This window comes from Platalea leucorodia, assembly GCF_965183815.1.
Source record: "Platalea leucorodia genome assembly, chromosome: 5".
Taxonomy (NCBI): Eukaryota; Metazoa; Chordata; class Aves; order Pelecaniformes; family Threskiornithidae; genus Platalea; species Platalea leucorodia.
In genome coordinates this window covers 71,944,482-71,966,262 of record NC_138827.1, presented here as the reverse complement: position 1 = coordinate 71,966,262, position 21,781 = coordinate 71,944,482, and the positions used below count along the sequence as shown (strand labels likewise).

Below are 21,781 nucleotides of genomic sequence, written 5' to 3'. Positions count from 1 at the left end.
TGAGTCGTGCAAAGGAGATTACTGTAGTTGTTGTAAAGGTGAGATTCAATGCAAAGAAAGATGTTAACTAAATTCTGTGATGAAACACTTTCTGTTTCAGACCAAGTGGCTGAGGGCAATAAGCCAAGCAGTGGATCAGGCCCTTAAAGGAACTTCTGACTTAATTCTGTATGGAGCTGGTGGGAATGTGCCAAGACAGGAACCTCCTATTTCTCGCAGTGCCAAATACACCTTCTATAAGGACCCTCGATTTAAGGATGCTGTTTATGATGGGAGATGGCTTTCAGGAAAACCCCATGGCAGGTAAAAGCATTTGAATGTAACAGCTGAAAACAAAATGTGGTGGTTGCTGTATCAATAGGTAGGCTCGCTCACAGCAGTTATTTGGGAAGCGTGAAGTGAACTGATTATCTTATACACGTGTATGGCTTTGTATTTTTTCCAGAGGGATCCTAAAGTGGGCAGATGGAAGAATGTACTCTGGGACTTTCCGGACTGGGCTGGAGGATGGGTAAGATCCTCTCACTACTTGTGGAGCCAGAGGGCAAGAAATAGCTTTTGTTGTAGGAGATGATAATAACAAAAACCTTTTAATTAAAGGGTTTGCAGTGAATCTTGCTGACTCAGGGTTATGTCTGTTAACAAGATATAGATATATGTCGATACATAGATAATCTCTCATTTATCTGGAGGTATGCTAGCTGTCTTCACAACAGACTCTGCAACTGCGTGACTAAAAACTTGCTCTTTCATAAAAACTGAAATTAATTGGGGTAATCAGCTCTAGAATGGAGGAAGGAAATGGTAAAACAGCCAAGGAGAAAGAATGGGTGTGTAGGTGTAAACTCCTAAGCAGAGGAATCCAGTTGAAAAGTCTGCAGTCAACTTTCTGCTGTATAGGTAACTATTAACTTTTTGTGTTGCAATATTCTTTCAGAAGTTCTGGTACTGGGTTTTTTAATCCTTCTAGAAAATGCGGTGCTTATCATACAATGTAGTGATGCATCTTCTGTAATGTTTTCCTTGCTGTATTTCTGGTAAAGCAAGGGTTTAATAATTCATGAAGGAGATAAAATCTTGAATCGAGACTTCAGGGTTTGGGTGATGAAAACAAAACTAATGACAGTATGTGATCCTGGTGATTAAGCTGACTAGTACAGAGGAGTTTGAAAATAGGATGAACGGAAGTCCTAGACGTTATCAGGTTATCTGGTGAAACAAATAAGACCACTTGAAAGTAACTTAATAATTTATTACACAGCTTTCAATTAATCTATGGATTTCATTGCTAAGAATCTACATAGGGCACTATTGAGGCTAAGAGGTTAACTTCTTTCCAAAGGCATTTTTATATGAGTCTTGTGAGCAGACATGTATGTACTGGCAGGATAAAAATACATCTGGCAGCCAATAGGACTCCTCATATATTTTCAAAGTATTGAGTTGGAGGGGAAATTGAAATGTGGTCTGGCTGCAGACAGATTTTTAAAATGCACCTTAGCTATTGGTATAATGTCAAACTCTAAAACCAGATTAGAATCATATCATAGAATGGTTTGGGATGGAAGGGACCTTTAAAGGTCACCTAGCCCATCCCCCCTGCAATGGGCAGGGACATCTTCAACTCGATCAGGTTGCTCAGAGCCCCATCCAACCTGGCCTTGAATGTTTCCAGGGATGGGGCATCTACCACCTCTCTGGGCAACCCGTTCCAGTGTTTCACGACCCTCATCGTGAAATTTGTAACTAGTAGTAAGTGTAACTAACCCTGGTGATTTTAGGGTTGTTGGAGATGGAAGTATTGCAAACAAATCCCCAGCAGAAATAAACGGATTGGTATTTAGCTGTAATTGCTAGGATTATCAAATGCATATATTTGTATTTCAGCATGCATGCTATAGTCTCAACACTTAACAATAGTAATGTCTTGTTGGGGTAGACATGCTCTCAGGAGAACCTTCATAACTGGATTTTAATCTCCTCAGAAGATTAAAATCATTGCAAGTTGTGTGTCTTTTCAGGCATACTGAAATTGTGAACAATTCTGTGCCATTGTTTGAGCATAATTGGAAGCTAGCATCTTTTTTTTTATCAAAATACTCTCTGTAGCAATATACGTTCTCATCTTTCCCTGAAATAAAGATGTGCTTGAATTATCAAGACCCAAAAAAAGACAACAAAGGTAGAAGCAGTCTTAGAATGTGAGAAGACTTGCGGCCTTTAGAAAGCTGAGAAAAATGCTGCAGTGTGGTAGAGAGGGGACTACTTACAACATGCCACAATCAAACAGGAGAAAAACAATACAGACTAAATTGACCTAGTGATGCTGGAATTCCTGCTTTCTCTTTACCAAAAAAAAAAAAAAAAAAAAAAATCTAACTGCTGTAGTTGAAGAGATGTGCTAAAAATGATACAGAGCATTCTGATTTTAGAATGGGTCTGTGATATGTATCTGTTAGTGTTTTTACTGAAATGTGTTAGCATTATAGCTGCTTGTGTTCCATTTCCATGCATTGACAGGTATGGGGAATACAGAGTGCCAAACAAAGCATTGAATAAGGATGACCATTACGTGGGGTACTGGAAGGAAGGCAAAATGTGTGGGCATGGAGTTTACAGGTAACATGTAGCACTTGTGTTGCCGTCATTGCAGAAGGGAGAACAGGGCTGATGCTCTGGCATGCTGCTTACCAAGCCTCTCTATGTAGCTTTCTTGTTACATTTCAGACTTGTGATTATAGTAGCTTGGCTTATTTCCTCCTTTGCTTTTGGTAGATCACTCACAATGCATACTTGTACAGTGCTCTGTTATTAATCATAGAATGATAGAATGGTTTGGGTTGGAAGGGACCTTAAAGGTCATCTGGTTCCAACCCCCCTGCCATGGGCAGGGACACCTTCTAATAGAGCAGGTTGCTCAAAGGCCTGTCCAACCTGGCCTTGAACACTTCCAGGGATGGAGCATCCACAACTTCTCTGGGCAACCTGTTCCACTGCCTCACCACCCTCATAGAGAAGAACTTCTTCCTTACATCTGATCTAACTCTACCCTCTTTCAGTTTAAAGCCCTTGTCCTATCACTATGCTCCCTTGTAAAAATTCCCTCTCCAGCTTTCTTGTAGGCCCCCTCCAGGTACTGGAAGGCTGCTGTAAGGTCTCCCTGGAGCCTTCTCTTCTCCAGGCTGAACAACCCCAACTCTCTCAGCCTGTCCTCATAGGAGAGGTGCTCCAGCCCTCTGATCATCTTCGTGGCCCTCCTCTGGACTCACTCCAACAGGTCCATGTCCTTCTTACGTTGGGCGCCCCAGAGCTGAACGCAGTACTTCAGGTGGGGCCTCATAAGAGTGGGGTAGAGGAGGAGAATCACCTCCCTCGACCTGCTGGTCACGCTTCTTTTGATGTTGGCTTTCTGGGCTGCAAGCGCACATTGCCGGGTCATGTTGAGTTTCTCATCAACCAACGCCCCGAAGTCCTTCTCCTCAGAGCTGCTCTCTATCCATTCTCTGCCTGGCCTGTATTTGTGCTTGGGATTGCCCCGACCCATGTGCAGGACCTTGCACTTGGCCTTGTTGAACTTCATGAGGTTTGCACGGGCCCACCTCTCCAGCCTGTCAAGGTCCCTCTGGATGGCATCCCTACCTTCCAGCGTGTCGACTGCACCACACAGCTTGGTGTCATCGGCAAACTTGCTGAGGGTGCCCTCGATCCCACTGTCCATGTCACTGACAAAGATGTTACCGACCCCTGAGGAACGCCACTCATCACTGATCTCCACTTGGATATTGAGCCATTGACCGCAACTCTTTGAGTTCGACCATCCAGCCAATTCCTTATCCACTGAGTGGTCCATCCATCAAATCCATGTCTCTCCAACTTAGAGACAAGGATGTCCTGCAGGACAGTGTCAAATGCTTTGCACAAGTCCATTAATAATATCCATTCTAATGTTGCTACTAAGTTTCAGTAATAGAGGATTCTTTCTTCTGAGAGATAAATATAACCTCTAGTGGCCTTGCTTGTTGGGGAGAGAGTGGCTTTAAAACAATAAAGCATCAAAAGACTTGTATTAAAGGCTCACTTTTACCCCAAATATACTTTTGCTATAGTTCCTGCTTGGTGTGGCTGTAATGTAATTCCTAAAAGGAAAAGAGAGGGTTGATCTGTTCGGGGGGTGGGGAGACACCAAACCACCAAAAAAACCACCAACCAAAAAAAAATCCCAACAGAAAAGTAGATTATAGGAATCTTATTTATTCTCTTTTTCATTATAGTTATGCTACTGGTGAGGTGTATGAAGGGTGTTTTCAGGATAACATGCGTCATGGGCATGGTCTGCTACGCAGTGGGAAGCTGACCTCTTCCTCTCCCAGTATGTTCATTGGACAGTGGACAATGGATAAGAAGAGTGGTTATGGAGTTTTTGATGATATCACAAGGTAATGCTTCAGTTGCACAAATCCTTAAACACCGGTATGACGTACAATTGCAAGACGACTAGGAAAGGATTTAATCTATTAGTAGTAGCAGTAGCGCGTGTCTTTTTTTTCTTTAGGTTTTCTGGGTTGATGATCTAAAGAATAGGGTCTAGAGACTGCTTTTTGGTGCTGCTTCTGGAGTAAATGTGGGGTTTTTTGTTTTGCTTTGTTTTTTTCTGCCTCGCTTTCCTATCATATTCCTGCCTGAAAACTAGCACTGAATATGGTCTCTTATTTGAGGTATCTTGTTGTGTGAGTGCTGAAAGTTTTATGAATGTCATGTGAGGAATATTCATTCATCTCAGGCCCATAAGACTGGGTTGTTCAGTGATCGGATACACAGGACTAGGTGAATTTCAGCTTGTGCTCAGGCTTTCCATTGAGTTATTCTGTCAGTGCAGCGGAGAGAAGATGCTTTCTCTCAGGGCAGGTCAGTGAAATGATGGTCTGAAACAGAACCACACTAAATATGTGCACTAAATGAATACTGTCTGAGCACAGATCAATATAGTCTGTTTTTTCCAGTCACCAATTTAATATTGTTTTTTCCTGAAAAGAGAGCTTTTGGTGAGAGCCCAAGAAAACTGGTTTTGGTTTAACTGAACTGAAAGCCCACTTAAAAAGCAGAATGGTAAAAAGTCTGGAGGTGAAAAAGTGTGGGAGTGTGTACGGATATTTTTCTGAAAGAGAGCTATTGTAGCATCTCTAGGTGTTTCCTGATGTCAGTTTTGCATCTACTCTTGCTCCAGTGGTGGTGGTTGTTCTTATACTATAGTGTTAAGATATCTCCACATACTTTATTTAGTCATTTGTTTACCTAGGACAAACTGAAGAGACGGCAGCTTTCCTCGCAGATCCTCTCACCTCGAGAATTTGTACATGCAGTGGCAGTTCATGGTGAGGGAGGAGTGTGGCATTTGCTTTCTATTCCAGAGTTACCCAAATATGAGCAAGTTGTCCTCACGGTAGTTTTCTTTCTGGTCTCAGGGAAGGATATGTGCATATGTTTGTGGCCTAAGGATTCACTTTCTTCACTTCTTGTTCTTCAGCCCAGACGAATAGGGAATAGCTGCAGACACTCTTCATAACTTGCTGTCATTATTGCAAACCAGTCATTTGAGCAAGTGGGACTTCTACTCTGTTATGTTTCCATCCTGGTAACTGAGTGTGCTGCATCTGTCTCTTTAAGAAGCCTTCACCCAACAGACACCCCTGTAGCTGGCATGATGAATCAGACCAGCATCCTGCTAGGTTATGGGTCCAATCACCTGGAAGATACCTCTGAATTTAGATTAATGGCTGGGCTTGCTCTCTTTCCTAAGACCATAATTTTTCCTGGATACTAGAAGGAAAATGCTCTCTAATAAGCAGAGTTCTATTAAATCAATCACTAGTTTCCCTCTAAAAGCAAACAAAAAAGTCCTAGACAAGTTAATTTTTTTAATTACTTGTGTGGTGAAAACGTAATGTTCTTTTTCAGAACTGGAAGAATAGATTGTTTTGAAATATTTGGGACTTGCACTTAGTTTCAAACACTCTAGCCTGACCTCTGTGGACTTACACTCACAAAAACGTGCTTTACATAGTCGTCTGAAAGAGGCTGATGTTTACTTGTGAGCAATCTTTAGTTGTCTAATAATTTTTTATGGCATGACCTTGGTTAGGCTATTATCCAGAAACTTTCTACAACGTGATCTGTTTCCTTACACTTTTTGCGCTCTTATGTCATGTATGACTTTGTAGGCCTCCCTCCTATCCCCCAAGTAGAACAGCTTGGTTTCTTTCATTTATTGTCCTCTCAATTTGAGTCATCTGAGTTTAGGTAAAGAAATCAAAAGCTTCGGCAAAAAAAAAAAAAATGCCTAAAATAAGCTTCTTGCATCTTTTCTAAATAACTGTTAAGTACCTCAGGTAGATGCCTGATGAAGCTGAAGATCTCCTTTCATATACAACTTAAATCTTAGATAACGCTGATCCAGATCAGCTAACAAGTCTCCCTGTTTCTTATGTGCTGTAGCTACTGCCCAGGTTCCTTTAGATAGGAATTGGGCTTAACTGGGCTTCAGCATTGTTTCAGATCATCAGGAACAGTTTGCTTGGATGTGGCCAATTTGTAATGTGAACGTTGTGCAAGGAAGTTCATGATAGTTTATCAAAGAGTCTTTATTTCCATGAAGCCAGTAAAACTAGATTGACAGACCTGAAGCAAGTGCTGTATGACTCTTTTCTAATGGTTTCTGTCATGGTCAAATTTCACAGTAAAGCCAAAGAAAGGATATAAATGTACTACTTAGACTGTATTCTTCCTACTTCATTTTTCTTCAGAGGAGAAAAGTATATGGGAATGTGGCAAGATGATCTTTGCCAGGGCAATGGTGTTGTGGTTACTCAGTTTGGACTGTATTATGAAGGAGCCTTCAGCACCAACAAAATGATGGTGAGTCAAACACTGAATTCTGTGCTATAGTGACTTTTCCTCTAAGTGTGGTAGCTTTCTGGGGTAGACGAGTGTATGTTAGGCTGTGTAAACCTTCTGTTCTTCTAACCTTCTATTATCCTGGCTTTTTAAACTGTCTTTATAATTCCTGCTCTGTTTCACCTAGGACTACTTCGGAAACTACTTTATAAAAATTATTATTTGCTAAGAATTAGTAAAAGGTTTTTCCGTGTACCTTTAGATCTGCGGGCTGGCCTTCTGTTGTAATTCCTGCTTTGTGTTCTTTATGACTCTCTTTATAGGGGACTGGAATTCTGCTTTCTGAGGATGATACAGTCTATGAGGGGGAATTTTCAGATAACTGGACTCTGAGTGGAAAGGTTGGTATTACAGTTGTCAGTTGTAAACTGTTACCATCTAAAAAAAAAAAAAGTCCCTTTCCTTGTAATTTGGCTCCCATTGGATTTCAGTTACGTTTTTTATTATCTTCTCTCAAGGGAACACTGACCTTGCCAAATGGAGATTATATTGAAGGTCTCTTCAGTGGAGAATGGGGATCTGGGATAAAAATCACAGGAACCTACTTCAAACCTAGCTTGTATGAGAATGAGAAGGACAAACCTAAAGCGCTGTGAGTGTTGAATAAGAAATTTCTCATATGGTTCAGCGATACTTGGGAACATAACTATTGTCTTTTTTCAGAGGCCAGTTAAAAATATTTTTTCCAAAGAAACAGTGAGATTTTGAAAACATTTTTCCTTTTTCATTCCTCTTCCCTCCTGCTTAGGAAATAAAAAAACAATCTTCTTTATGGCTGTTCTTGCTTTAATTACTACTTGAATGTGCAAGTAACAGCATGAAATTACAGGATAGCCAACACGCTGCTACTGTCCTGTAGCAGTTCAGAATTTTTTTTTATTTATATCTGAACTATTAGAATCTGAGTTCACAGCTGCTGCTGACTTTTGAGGCAGTGAGAAAGACTAAGTTACATTTGAGTGATTAAGTCAATCACAGACCTCTCTGCCTTCTGCCAGTTATTCTGCTGGTAAATTAATTCATTTAATGTGTCATTTAATAATGCCAGTGGGGGTACATTTGGACAGAATTAGCTAGTTACCACACCTCTTCCACACAATGCATAAGAAAATAGTAGAAAAATCTGCTGAATTGCAAAAGAGAGCATTTTAAGACCTTGGCAAAGTTAATTTGAAAAGTATCCATATAACCCTATTTATAGCAGATACATTAGGTCAATTTGCTTAATTACTGCTGGGGGGGGAAAAAACATGTTTGTTTTAGTTAAGTCATAACTGATATATCTTTGAGTAGAAGATATTTAAGTAAATTTAAAGAGTTGTTGGTGAAATTTCAGTATTTGGTAGCACTATATACCGGTACACAATAGTAGTTATACCGGTACACAATAGTAGTTATTGTTGTACAGGATTCAGTATCTTTGAAGCATACTCTCAAATTTCAGATTAAAATGGGAAACACAACCCTGATGTTTTTACCTAGATTACTTCTCAGTATGCTTCCTGAAGCATTCACTGGTAATTTCTTTTGACAGTGCTGACACCTACAAGAGAATGCAAAGTTAAGCAGGCCTCCCTGCTGAACTGAACACTTGCAACCTTAGCAGCTGTCTGCCTTTTACCCCAGTAGGGAGTCTATGAATAAATGTATGTACATATTTGTGAAGATTGCTTGTGAAATAAGGGTTTCATCTACCTCTTTCAGGCTCTCTTGAAGTTGAAAATCTTCTGGTATAATTTGTGAAAAGGCCTAGAGCCTACTTTTTCTGCTTTGTGAAACTGGAAGCATGAGGAAATATCAGTGTTGCTAGTTCTCATCTCAGACATGGTGGAAAAATATTAATGGAAGGCCTGACAATTTCTGACACTTGATTTAAGTCAAGATAGAACTGTTAACCCTGACAGCATTTATTTGCTTTATGAAAGCTTTTCAAAGCCCTAAATTTCATTATATGTCTGAGATACCTATATCTATATATGCATACGGAGAACAACAGTTCTTGGTTTTCCTTTGGCTATAGGGGATCCCTGAGCATTGGCTGTCAGTGAAAAGATGCCTGAGCTGGTTTTACTCTCTACCAGCACATCCCTAACATGTCACGCAACATCATATGTAGATACTACTTTAGGGGCAGAAGCCATATATCCATTCTTGGTATTTGTCTGTATAGCTGTGCTATCTGTACATTCCAGGATAGTGAGATACTGGGGACATTTTTGTACTACGTCTTTGCTACGTGAATGTGTCCTGAGCCTTCTGAATGAATACTAGTGGTGAAGATAAGCCCGGTTAAGTGCAGTATGTCCTGTTTTCTTGGAAATCAAACCAGTCCTTTTTGTGTTTAAATAAGCCATTTCCTGGAATACTACAAGAAAGAGGAAGACTGACTTGTCTGAGGTAGTAAGGTTCATAGTTGTTACCACATGTAGGTATAAAAACCATTTTAATCTTGTAACAGTATAATATGTTACATGTTAGCAAGGAAAAAAGATTTAAGGGTAAGTATAACTTTTTCTAAATTCTTTTTAAAAGGTGTTGAAAGTCAAGACAATTAAATAGTAGGTTCTAGGTTTACTGCTAGTGATAAACTTGGTTCACAGTAGAGACTGTTAAGTATATCAGCTTTTGGTAAAATAGTATGAGATATTAGATTGGCATTAGCCATAGGTGGTTTTCATAGCTGAATGTGTTGTTTCATGACTGTTTGATTTTAACAGACTAACTGGTCATCTTATTAGGCGGAAACTTGGGATCCTGGCAGTGCCTCCTGATGAGAAATGGAAGGCAGTATTTGATGAATGCTGGAACCAGCTTGGTTGTGAGAGCCCGGGCCAGGGGGACAGATGGAAGGCTTGGGACAACATTGCGGTGGCCCTGACCACCAACCGACGGCAACACAAAGACAGGTTGGTTCCTAGAGAATGTAGTCAGCAAGATGAAGAAACTATTGAGAAAGAAACTGGAATCACACTCTACTCTAGATGAGAAACTCTTCACTGTAAAAGTTCGGTTAAAACAACAACAAATCCTAAACAAAATCAGAACTCCTAATACTCTGCACTATAAACCCTTTCGGGGACATACTGATGTTTAGAATTAGTTCAGTTGTTAGCTTCAGGTTTTTTTCCTACTGTATGTCTAATAAATAATCTGTACCATGTCTTTGTTCTTTTTATAACTGCAGCCCAGAATTATTGAGCCGCTCACATACTCAGACACTGGAAAGCTTGGAGTTCATTCCACAACACATTGGTGCCTTCACCCTGGAAAAATATGAAAATATAAAAAAATATTTGATAAAGGTATTGTGACTCTCAAATGCTCACCTAGCTTGTTGGTAAGGCATTATGTCAAGCTCACTTTGTAATAGCTTTCCTTAATTCCTTCCATATTTGTACTCTTGTCATCCATGTTGTATTCATTCATGTTTGCTCATAACTTCCTAAATTATTGAATTAAAATCCACAACTAAGACCAAAATCATTATATACCTAATGGATACTGTCTTAAAGTCAGTTTCTGCTCAGTTACTGTTTTAATTCTTATACATTGGATCCCAGCAAAGCATCTTGAAATACTTGCTAATTATTGCATGTTAATTTTAACAGATGACTGTTAAAGTAGTAGCACAAGTTCTTGTACTGTCTTGACTTCTCTCTGAGCTGTCTTCAGCTAATACATAAATTTTATCCAAATGGTGATTTGTTAAATATAGCTCACTTTTTGATGTATTTGTAATATCCTTTTTCAAAGCCTGTTGTTGGACTTCTGACCCGTCTCTCTTGAATTCCTTTTTTTTGTCTGGCATTGACCTGTCTGACTGGCCAATTAATACCTTTCACCTCAGGCTTGTGATACTCCTCTCCATCCATTGGGCAAGCTGGTGGAAACACTAGTAGCTGTCTACAGAATGACCTATGTTGGAGTAGGAGCTAATCGACGATTACTGCAAGAGGCTGTAAGAGAGATAAAGTCCTACCTCAAACGCATCTTCCAACTGGTTAGGTAAGGAGACTCTAATTTTCAAGTCAAACTACTGCTGAATTAATTAAAGATGTCTCGTGTACTGAAACTGTGTAGTGTTTAGGCAGTCCAAGTGTGCCAGTATCTTTACTCTGTTTTGGGTGTTGCTTATATTTCCTTAACCTTTTTAAGGAGTCTTGAATATTCTGTCAAAATAGAAAAATTAAAATCTTCACCATGGTGTATTACATCCTACGTTGTACTTCAAAATATGGCTGTAGGAAGCTCGTCTTGAATGGAGATTTCCAGTTTCGCGTCTCTGGATATCCATGCTGTGAAAAGACAGTGTTCAAAGGGCATAGAAGAATAGTGAGGACGGGGACGTGCGGTGTATTCCATTGAAGTTCTTGCCAACGTGGATAAGCAATGTTCCCATGAAGCATTTGCTTAGATTCTTGAGAGCAATTACAGCTTTAATTGGGTCCTGCCAATCTGAAAGCAGAAATACTCCAAATTATTAACCATTAGAAGCCTTGTCTGGAGGGAAGTGATGTCTAGGTAGGAAAGGTGTCTTGGGCATTGGAGGGGTTGGCCTTCATAAGTTTTCTTCCAGGTAGATGGCACTGTACATCTGTTAGCGATGCTGTCTTAGTCCACCAGGTATTATTTCAGCTGACTCTTCTTTCCTCTCCAATCTTGCCTCCGAATGCTGTGATTTGTAGAAACTTCATGAAATGAAATCACACACTCTTATGTGTATTGCCATTTAGGTTCTTGTTTCCTGATCTTCCGGAAGAGGGCAGCACAATTCCATTTGTGGCAACAGAGACAAAGGGAAGGCGATCGTTTTGCAGTGGGAAATCTGACTCCAGATCAGAATCTCCTGAGCCGGGGTACATGAAGGCAAAAAAAACTGAACTGAGGAAGGCTTCATTTTATTTCTGTTCACATTTTTTTCTTGGGTGGGGGAAGAAAGATAAGCACATGTTTAACTGATGGATATAAGCAGATTTTTTTTTTTTTCCTTTGGTTCTGATGACGGATTCTGAAAAGCAAGCTTCCACATGATGGTTGCAACAAGCGTTTCATCCTTGTTCCACGCAATGATTTGTTACTTAAGCCCAAACTTGCTTTTGTCTGTTGTGGGTAAACAAGTTCAGGCTTGGGCCTGGCCTTCAGAAAACTGTTTGGGATATGAGCACTGGGGGTAATGCAGCTCCAGTGCACATACACTGCATCGCAAATAGCCAGTCGTGTGGAGCTCGCCCTTGAGTCCATCGCTGTCCTGTCCGCAGCAGCCTCAGGTGTAGTTGAACAAGGAAGAGGGACCAGTAGAGAGGGCCTTCTGAGAGAGGCTCCAGTGACCTGGGCAGATGGTATTAGTAAGCACTTTGAGTTCAGCTTTCCCTGTTAGGATTACAGCTTGATGCCAAGCAAATGCTGACTTTATGAAGCCTGGAGTGCGTGTGTGTGGAGCTAGGTCAGGTAACTTAATGGCTTTTAGCCTGTTTCTAGATTGTGCTTTGAAGGTGGAGTTCAGCTGTCAGCAGAGGGGCTCAGAATGGGGGCTAAATGATTAGCATGAAGATACAGGTAAAACTCGAACTATAATATAGTACAATATTCAGCTTTTACGTTATACAAGGAAGAAAGCTGATGTTCTGTTTAAAACACAAAACCTAGGAAAAGCCTGCACCACAACCACTGCCTCTGCCCCAAAACCACCTGGATGTGCACCGTAAAGGAAAATTACTCCTAAGTATTTCTTAGTACAGATACTATTTGATGGATTTATACTTATCCCTCATAGAATAGGCTCACACTAAATGAAAGATTTGTTGCAATGATTTCTTCTTCATTTAATTTTTATAGATAATTAGGTTTTAAAAATGTCTTCCTCTTCAAACCACCCCCTTCTTTGTTTTTTATAGCTACGTGGTAACCAGTTTTGGCTTGCTGCTCCCTGTATTACTGCCACGACTCTATCCTCCTCTGTTTATGTTGTATGCCTTAGACAACGAGCGTGAGGAAGATATTTACTGGGAATGTGTTTTACGTCTAAACAAACAAACTGATATGGCTCTTCTAAGTTTTCTTGGAGTGCAAGCGTGAGTATGCTTCAACAATAAAACAGAACTTAGAAAAAGATTATGGCATGTAATGAGATAAAGCAACTGAAAAAACCCTATTGTCTAAAGTGCTCTTCTTTGATTACAATCCACCTAAACATATCTTCAAGCTAGTTAGTATGGCTGAGAGAGCGAATCAAAACTTCCCACTTCCAAAAAGGGGGAGGGGAAGGAAAAAAAAATTGGCATTGCTATAAAACCAGTGAGGCATTTCAAATTAGGCTATTTTCCAGCTATTTGCGCTAGATGTCGTTGATCCTGTAGAAAGAGCTGTTGTATCTCATGGAAGAACATGATGACTGCATTTTTGTAAGGTGAAAAACGCTTTAAGACTATGCTCTCTCAATAGACCATGTTGGGTTTCTTGCAGGAAATTTTGGCCAGGAACTGTATCCATCCTTGGAGAGAGTAGAAAGGTACGTTCATTGGGCCTTGACTTACAGCGTGCTTTGTCCAGTGCTTCTTTCAAGAAGCTGAGATCATTAAGAAGCAGTCAAAGAATTTTTGACCAGGCTTTTTTGCTGAAGAGATGCTATGCTATCTTGTTTCCTTAAAATTTGCCTGCCACTTAAAAGCTACCTTAGTGATTTCTTACAATAGCCGTCGGTCCAGCTTTGTCACTTACTGTCTTGCTCTGTAATGAATTCTAATTCAGGACGACATTTGCTTGGTCTCCAATTATGAAAGTGTGAGAATAAAAGTCTACCAAGGAAATTTCCAAGCTGCTTAAGAGAGTTATACCATGTATGCTTTCTGATTAGGAGAAGAATTGTATGGTTTTTATTCTTAATCATTATCTTGCTGAAAGTGGCTGAATGCTGGTCTTAGATAGTAATAGTGTAGTACTCAATTTCTGTGCTCCCGTAAGAGTGGTTTAATAATCATAACTTCGAACAATTTGAATGTTTACAGTATACTTTAAATCATGGCTGTTTATGAATCAGTATACTTTTATCTGAAATTTTCAATTTCTTATAATCATTTGGATACTCTTGCCTTCAGACCACCACTTCCCTCTTTATAGCTGTGGCTTGTGCAAAGTCTGTAATAATCGGAAGCATGGCTTTCATCGTAGTAGTTGCTGCACACGGACGAGCCGATATCCCTCGATAGAGATGGAGTGTTGCAAGCTTGTAAAAATAACCAAAACTGCTGCTGAACCCCACCCCTGAGGCTCTGGGTTCCCAGCAAGACAAGTTCCTTTTTTCCCAAATCGTGAAGTTGGAAGTTTCACATGATGCAAACCTCCACTCAGACTTTAAATGTTACAAAATCCAGCAATAACACGTTTCTTGAGTTTCTTCAGATCTTCTGTATTTTTAGGTACTGGGCAAAATTCTTGCTGGCTGTCTGAATCCTTCACACTTCTGACTGTTTTTTTTGGTTATAGAGTAGAGCCCCTCCACTGTGCCACTATGTGGCATGTGTCTTCTCTGAATTATGCAGTATATGATGCTCTCTGCAGCCACTTACCTTATTTGCCAGGTCACTCCTTCAATTAAACAGGATGTTTTTAGCCAAGACGTCATGTTTATCTGCTGCTCCCCTCTGTCCAGTTTCCACATTTCTGTGAATTTTTCTAGGTCTTTTTGCATCCATCCATTCTCTACCTGCTCCATTCAGAAAGGCTTAGGCTCGGTTGCATGTTAAGAGCTAACATTTATATTTGTTCTTGTCTGTTTGCTCCAAACCTGAGTCTCTGATTATTGACTGCTATGACTTTTCTAGGTTTCAACCGTTCCAGTCTTACGGGTCCCTCTTGCTTGTTAACCATTAAGATTTAATGATTCTCAGTCTTACTTGACCTGGAAGATACCCAAAACTGTCACTGATTCCCGTAACATACCAAGGAATTCAGTCCAGGCTTTTCTGAATTTTAAATGAAATTAATACAAATTATATGTAGGCAGATTTCCTGGATGACTTTAGCGTCCAGGCACATTCCCCTTTCTTTGCACTGGAAAACTGAAAAAACCCCTTTTTATGCCAGTATTGCATGATACGCTGCTTTTCTTCTGCTGCTGAATAGTGGGGTTGTTAAACCTGCGTGGTAAATCTTCTCATGATTACACAGGTATCATCAAATACAAAAGATGCCTGCTTTGCCTCTGCAGTCGAATGTTTACAGCAAATCAGGTAATTCTCTGAAATTTGTCTGTTACTGTTTTACTGTTCCTGCTATAGTAGTATCTGGTTTACTTGATTGTGATCCTTTACCTGTCACCTTTGCTTTGTTCACCTTTGTAAGAGAGGTCACCAAGAGGTGTCAGCGTTCCTACTAAAACTGTTAGCAAGTTCTCCCAACGGGGAATGAAGTATAGCCTCATAAATGTGACTGAGATGTGTCCATAGGCCACCATTTAGAATCAAAAGCATGAGGATGTCTAATCAAATATACACGTGGATTTCTAAACAGTTATGGCAAGATGACCTGCGTATGGGGAGCTTTTCTGTGTCTGCTAGCTGACATAAGGAATTCCGCTGTAAGAATATAAGTAGAAATTAGAAGGGATTTAGAAAGGATTTTTCTTCCCCCTTTACCACTTTATTAAAACATCTTAAAACTGTGAAGAGTCTCACTTGCAGTAGTTACAACCTGGGGTACTACACAGCCTTGGCAGCCGTGGCTGTTGTGGTGTGAATGATCTGGCTTACCTTCTGGGGCACGGGGGCATGCTAGCTAGCAAACTGTCTTCCTAATTTAGATGCAGGTATGTAACTTCTTCTTGTTACCCTGTTTTGCTCTTGCTCTCCAAACAGCACCACCTTTACCCCAGCTGACAAGTTGAAGGTGATCCAGCAGACTTTTGAAGAGATCTCTCAGAATGTACTTGAGACTCTTCAGGAAGATTTTCTGTGGTCCATGGATGACTTATTTCCTGTTTTTCTCTATGTGGTGCTACGAGCCAGGTAGGCAACTAAGAGTGGCATCAGTCATAAGCCGAGCACAGGCAGTATGAGTACTTTTACATGTATTAAACACTCCTGCTTCTCGCTATAGGACTACATGCTAGCTTTTTGTAACTTAACAAATTTTCCATTTTGGCTGTTTGCTTTAGCCTGAAAAAATTTTGAACAGTTAACTGTGAAATGGTTGTAAGCTCAGAATGAGGTTAGGGAAAAGCATGTTTCTTGCACACCACCATATACAAAAAGTAAAAACATTATATAATGCTATCTTTTGTTCACCTGTTCTCTTTCTCTCTCCCCCATGTGACAGGATAAGGAATTTGGGGTCTGAGGTGCACTTAATCGAAGACCTGATGGATCCTTATCTGCAGCATGGGGAGCAAGGCATCATGTTCACTACCTTGAAGGTATGAAAATTATTCAGGGTTATTAAAAGCTTTCTTTGGAAATTAATCAGCCTTGAGCAATGATGATCAGCTTAGGACAATTGTATGAACATTAGGTAGTAACTTTTTTGACATTTTTATTGAAGTTTTTAGCTAGAATGAGCAAGGAAACTTAACTTAGAGCTTAGGATAACCTAACAATTGCAGGTACTGCTAATAAAATGGTGCAATGTGCAATTGTACTTTATTCAAATGTAATATTGGTTGCTGTTGACTGTTCCGAATGCTCACCTGTAGCTTGTTGTTCCCCCGCAACATAACAAACCTTATAAACCCTTTATAAAAATCGGAATGAAGTGCTACTTTGGAGATTAGCCATTCCAATAATGTTTAAGTCTAACATTACATCAAGATGCTTCAGGAATTCAACTTTGCAAAAAGAAATTTAAAAAAAAAAAAAAAATCTTTTCACTGTGTCACTCTCCACTCTCTTTAGTATTCTACTCTTTTGAAGTATGGAAAAAGGGAGAGAATCTGTTTTGATGAATATCCTTTTGTATACGAGGACCTCCATAATGGAAATACCAAATTGTTTTGGCACCTCAAAACTGTTCAAACAAGTGGGTCTTGTGACAATTCACCTGTGTGGAGCTTTTTTGTGGGGTAGTTTTGGAGGGAGGATGTTAACCTGAAACTTAAATAAAAATCTGAAGCTGAGCTGCTAGGTGAACATGATTGTATTTTCTGTCTGTGCAAACTGGAAAGGGTTGGATGCAGAGGTTTCTTTCATACCTGTTATTTTTATAGTGCTGCAAAAAGGGGAGGCTTGAGTTAGTTAAAATTTATCAAAGAATCTATGTAGTAGAAGCAGAATCTTATTTTCCATGAGTGGAGGTGTTGTCCGAGACATTAAGTCTCTGATCACGGCTGACCCAATGCGTATTTGAACCAGCATTAAGGAGTGAATAGCTATCAAGCAGCAGGTCAGGGTGTTTATCCAGATGATAGAAACCTTTGCTTTTCAGTCGGAGTGCTTTTGAAACGCTTAATTCCTGCATCCTTGTCCTGTAAGAAAATATTTTCTTTTTTGGGTCCTTCTGTCAAAGGGCAAAGAAAGACTTGTGAGCAAAAAAATGTACGTCATCTTGGCAAAAGCTGTGAGCCATGGAAGTATTCAGAGTCCCAAATCATGCTATCTTGCTTCATTAAGAGTTGGACATAATTTCTAACTTAAAATCTCCTGTTGTTCTTTTTGCTAGTTTACATATCAGAAGATTCTCATGTGTTGAGTGTCACTGTATCATCACTGCTTGTAGAAAGCCTAGTCCTCTGTTTTCTTGGATAGGAAAAAAAAAAAATCAACCTTTTTGTGTACGATGCTTTATCAGCTTGCTGAGAACTGGTATGTATGCTAAACTGAACTTTGTTTTAATTTAGGCATGTTACTACCAGATTCAACACGAAAAGCTTACCTAGACCATCATTCACGGCCTGGCTCTGTGGGATAATCTACTCAGTGGAGCTTCACTAATACCCACTTTCTTCCCTGAAATGGCACTTAGAAAACACTCAGTTGCAGTTCTGTTGTTACAGATGAAAATATTCAGTTGTTTCTTCTGAACTCTCAGTTCTCAGATTGGAAAACTGCAGCCAGAGACTATCTATGAAGTGACGATGAAGCTAGAGACTTGGTTTGTCAAGTACTTGCCAAGAAGAAATAATTTCCTGTTCTAACAGAAAGATTATTTACTCCTTTTCAATTAACAATGCTGCAAAAAGGCATGGCATCTACATAGAGTACATGTGAAAGTCTGGACTGCATGGCTTCTAAAGCAGTGGGTTTGTTTTTATTATTCCTGGTTTGTCAACAGAGACATTTAAAGAGAATGAATTGCACCACAGAACCATTCAGTCTTCCTGAATTAAGCTATTATATTTGTTTGTTTATTTAAAAAATAGAAATATGTTAGTATTTATAATGGGTAACCTAAAGTGTGTTTGGCTGTAAAGGTCTTGAGGCATCTGTGTCGAAGAGAATTGCCAAATGCAATTGGAAATACTGTTGTGGAAATAATCACGCTGTTATGGACTTCCCTGTTTACTACAATTATAAATATAAAGGCATTCACCATTCTTTCTGTTCATAAAATAAATAAAAGGCACTGACCACTTCAAATTTTAGCACTGAATTAAATACCTGGAATCTGTAGTGTTCAGTTCATTACCCTGAGGCCGGAGGACAAAGACTTTCTCTGGAAGCCCATGCGATAGGAGGATGGGAACGTGCTCTTGAACAAGCTGACAATGGATTAGGTTTGAGACTTTTGCCTGTTAACTTATGTGTCGGAGTGAAAGCTAACCTTGTTGCATTTTTGAACATGTAGAGAACAAGTAATTTCCCTGGGGGATTTGTGTGTGTGTGTGTTCTTCTGTGGTTTATGGTTAACTTTATTTATGCCAATAACACTCGTGGATAATTTGGGTATTGTAGGTGCTGTTCTTTATCATGGCTGACTCAAAAAGGGGGAGGGAGGAATAGACTATAGAATGTTATAATGGCTTAAGTTATGTCAAACTACCATAGATAATGCTAATCATATTTTTGAAATAGTGAACATGACTTGTGTATTGGCACCTAAATGGAAAGAAAGCATATGTCAAAATACTGTTTTGAACAGTGACTGTAATGTAGCAATTTTCATAATAAAGTAAAAAAGATTGGTCTTTCTGAAATTATTTTTAGTTCTATCAGAGAAAGGGAAAGAGTTTCTGAGAAGATGATGTTTAAAACTATTGTTCTACTTGTTATACTCACAACAGACTATAAAGATAATAGAAAATAGAGAAAATAGACTTCATGTTTGCAAACAATTTTCTGTTAGCTTAATCTTATTTTTAAATTACACTGAATGATTTGAGGAGAGATAAGCAATCATATGAATAAAAGAGAAGCTATAAAAAGAAGTTAATTTGAGAAAGGGAGGGGAGATACATAACTAAGGGTGGAGAGCACAATGAAGCCTAAGGCAGGAATTCAAACACTTAATCTTTTGCGCTAGATGCAGTCTTTCCATGCAATCCTCTCTTAGAACTCAATGCACAAAAAATATTTAACTGAAACCTGTAGGAGCAGAGCTGCGCTTTGAAAAGGAGCTATGCTGAACAGCTGAGTAAGTCAATGGCAGTAACTTTCATCTGCAAAGACCTGAATTCAGGATTTATTTCACCTTTTGTAGGAGTGTAATCATTAAAACCAGGTTGTTCAGGGGCAGTGTTTGTTGTCTTTAGATGTTTCGGAAAAAAGGAATGATTTTAATCTTCAGCTTTGACATGCAAAAAGCTTTGTTTCATACGACCTTACTCCGACACAGATTCTGTGCCTTAAACTGAAAATGTAACAAGAAATGGGAATTTTTTCCATAATCTTTCTGCCTTTCAAGAAGGAGGTGTATCTACCAAATATGTAGCACTCTCAAATGTTTAAATTCATTCACTGTGAACGATGCAAAGTTGATAACTAAAAAAACCCAAAGAATACATCTGCCTTTACATATATGCGTTTGTGTGTGTATATATATATATACACATACACGCAACCTCTTATAAAAGGTAGTGATATCGAATATGAATTTAGCGTGCTGATTAATGGAGGCAGACAACCTGGGCTGGGTTATTTTGGGTCTTTCTGATATATAGCTCAGTTATTAGCTGAAGAGAATCCTAGGATTAAACGTGCTTCTGACACAGATTCCACTTTGCAGCCTACGTGGGCTGTGATGCATTAGGAAATCACTACAGACCAGCTTTGATTTGTGTATTTCTGTAGCTAACAAAGAAATGAGTTAACCTGCAGGACTTCTCTGGCTGTATTGCTTCATGGTAATTACTTTTTTCTCATTTTTTTTTTTTCTTTTTCCCCTTTTTTTTCCCTTAAATTGAAAGCCGGATATTTCTTGTGCTGCAGCAGCAATCTTGTCGCCAGCCACAGAAGATCAATGTTAGAGTATTACAGCTTCTCGTCGTAATTGCAGGCATGGTAGCTGAAGACAGACCTTAAGAGATGAGTGCCCTATTGACTAGGAAAGTTGCTGAGAATAGGAAACTACTTAAGTGAGAGGGAACTTAAAGTAGGCTTTTTATGCAAGAAAAGGGTTAAGGGGATTTGTTCTCTTCTCCCTGGTAATGAGTAGTTCTAAGGTTAGGTTTCTGCGGATTAGAAAGGAGAGGATGTCCATAGATTAGCTAGGGCGGTGAGGTTACTTGCTCTGCTAACATCCAGCAAATACTCTTTCCCTCTGGAAATTCTGCGTGAGCTGAACATGGTGTGTTCTGCGGTGTTTGCAGGTAAGAAAATATGCACTGTACTGAAACCATTGTACTGCACAGATGTATTTCCCCCATGCAACTGTGAAATTAGTTTCTTCTCCTAGCTACAGCAAAGCTAATTAAACTTAACGATATCTGTTTAATTCCCATTAACTAAATATTAGAGATATGTATGAACAGGGAGTAGGAGCTCAAAAGAATTTTTTACTCACTCCTAATCTTCACAAAGTAGTCCGACTCGAATGCCAGGTGCTATACGTTATGGACTTACTCTGCCAAAAGCAGGTTCGCTTCCTAAGCGTGCTTGTTGTTAGAAGCAGTTAAGGGAACTACCTGTTCTGGTATGGTGAGAGGTAATGGAGAGGAAAGACGGCGGCTGGTAGGGGACCGTAAAACAAATCCTTCCTTTGAACTACCGAGCCATGTACTTGTAAGTTGATTTAGTATCAATGTGTTGATGTTGTGGTTTTTTTTTTTTAGTAAGCCCAAGCTGTTGGCAGTAAACAGCGGCGAGTAAAGCTGGCTGCCTCACGTGACGGCAGCGTGCTGCGCCCAGGTATTCTCCTCTGAACGCGCAGCTCTTTTAGGAAGCGATGCTTTCGTGAGATTTACCCCCACGTAAACAAGATACTTGCACCGCAACTGGAGCTGTAAGCTTTTGTTTTAGAGGGAGGCAGAATGAATCATTACTGAATATATCTGATTACAAAAAGTACTAGTGTAATTTGTTCCATCGGCAACCTTACCTATGCAGGTGTGATTGCCTACATCTGTTGCAAACAAGTCTCAACCTTTGCTTAAAATGTGTCAATTTATTCCACTAATGTTTAGGGTTGCTTTTTTAGTGAAAACACACTTCAAGTCTCAAGAAGTGTACAAAAAGCAAGATGGTTTTTTACACTGACTAGAAAAAGAAGCTGACAGTTTAGTGATGAGACTAGCCTAATTAAGTTTATTTAATGCAGAACAGAAAAAGTCCAGCATAGGGCACGTCATTTGAGAGATGCTGAGTGTCTCTTATTACCATTTTTTGCCTGCTCAGTTTGCTGATTTATAGTGGCTTATTCGCAATAAAAGCTTTCTCGCTGTTCCCTGCCCTCAAGCTCATTTGCAGTC

General features: G+C 39.6%; 1 protein-coding gene across 7 annotated transcripts in view; it reads left to right on the top strand.

Moving 5' to 3' along the window:
- The window catches only part of ALS2 (alsin Rho guanine nucleotide exchange factor ALS2), a 44,186-nt gene extending 25,160 nt beyond the window's left edge, over positions 1–19,026 (top strand). For 5 of the 7 annotated variants that reach the window (XM_082311715.1, XM_082311711.1, XM_082311712.1 and 2 more), the window contains 17 exons: positions 101–303; positions 446–511; positions 2,521–2,619; positions 4,272–4,436; positions 6,801–6,912; positions 7,215–7,292; positions 7,410–7,543; positions 9,669–9,857; positions 10,136–10,253; positions 10,799–10,956; positions 11,685–11,807; positions 12,846–13,022; positions 13,414–13,459; positions 15,118–15,179; positions 15,804–15,953; positions 16,264–16,360; positions 17,777–19,026. In XM_082311715.1, the coding sequence (XP_082167841.1) occupies positions 101–303; positions 446–511; positions 2,521–2,619; positions 4,272–4,436; positions 6,801–6,912; positions 7,215–7,292; positions 7,410–7,543; positions 9,669–9,857; positions 10,136–10,253; positions 10,799–10,956; positions 11,685–11,807; positions 12,846–13,022; positions 13,414–13,459; positions 15,118–15,179; positions 15,804–15,953; positions 16,264–16,360; positions 17,777–17,815 (2,016 nt within the window). In that variant the 3' untranslated portion in view covers positions 17,816–19,026. The remainder of the gene's footprint in view (positions 1–100; positions 304–445; positions 512–2,520; positions 2,620–4,271; positions 4,437–6,800; positions 6,913–7,214; positions 7,293–7,409; positions 7,544–9,668; positions 9,858–10,135; positions 10,254–10,798; positions 10,957–11,684; positions 11,808–12,845; positions 13,023–13,413; positions 13,460–15,117; positions 15,180–15,803; positions 15,954–16,263; positions 16,361–17,776) is intronic. The other 2 variants (XM_082311716.1, XM_082311713.1) reach the window with 1 other exon arrangement.
- Positions 19,027–21,781: the final 2,755 nt, after the last annotated feature.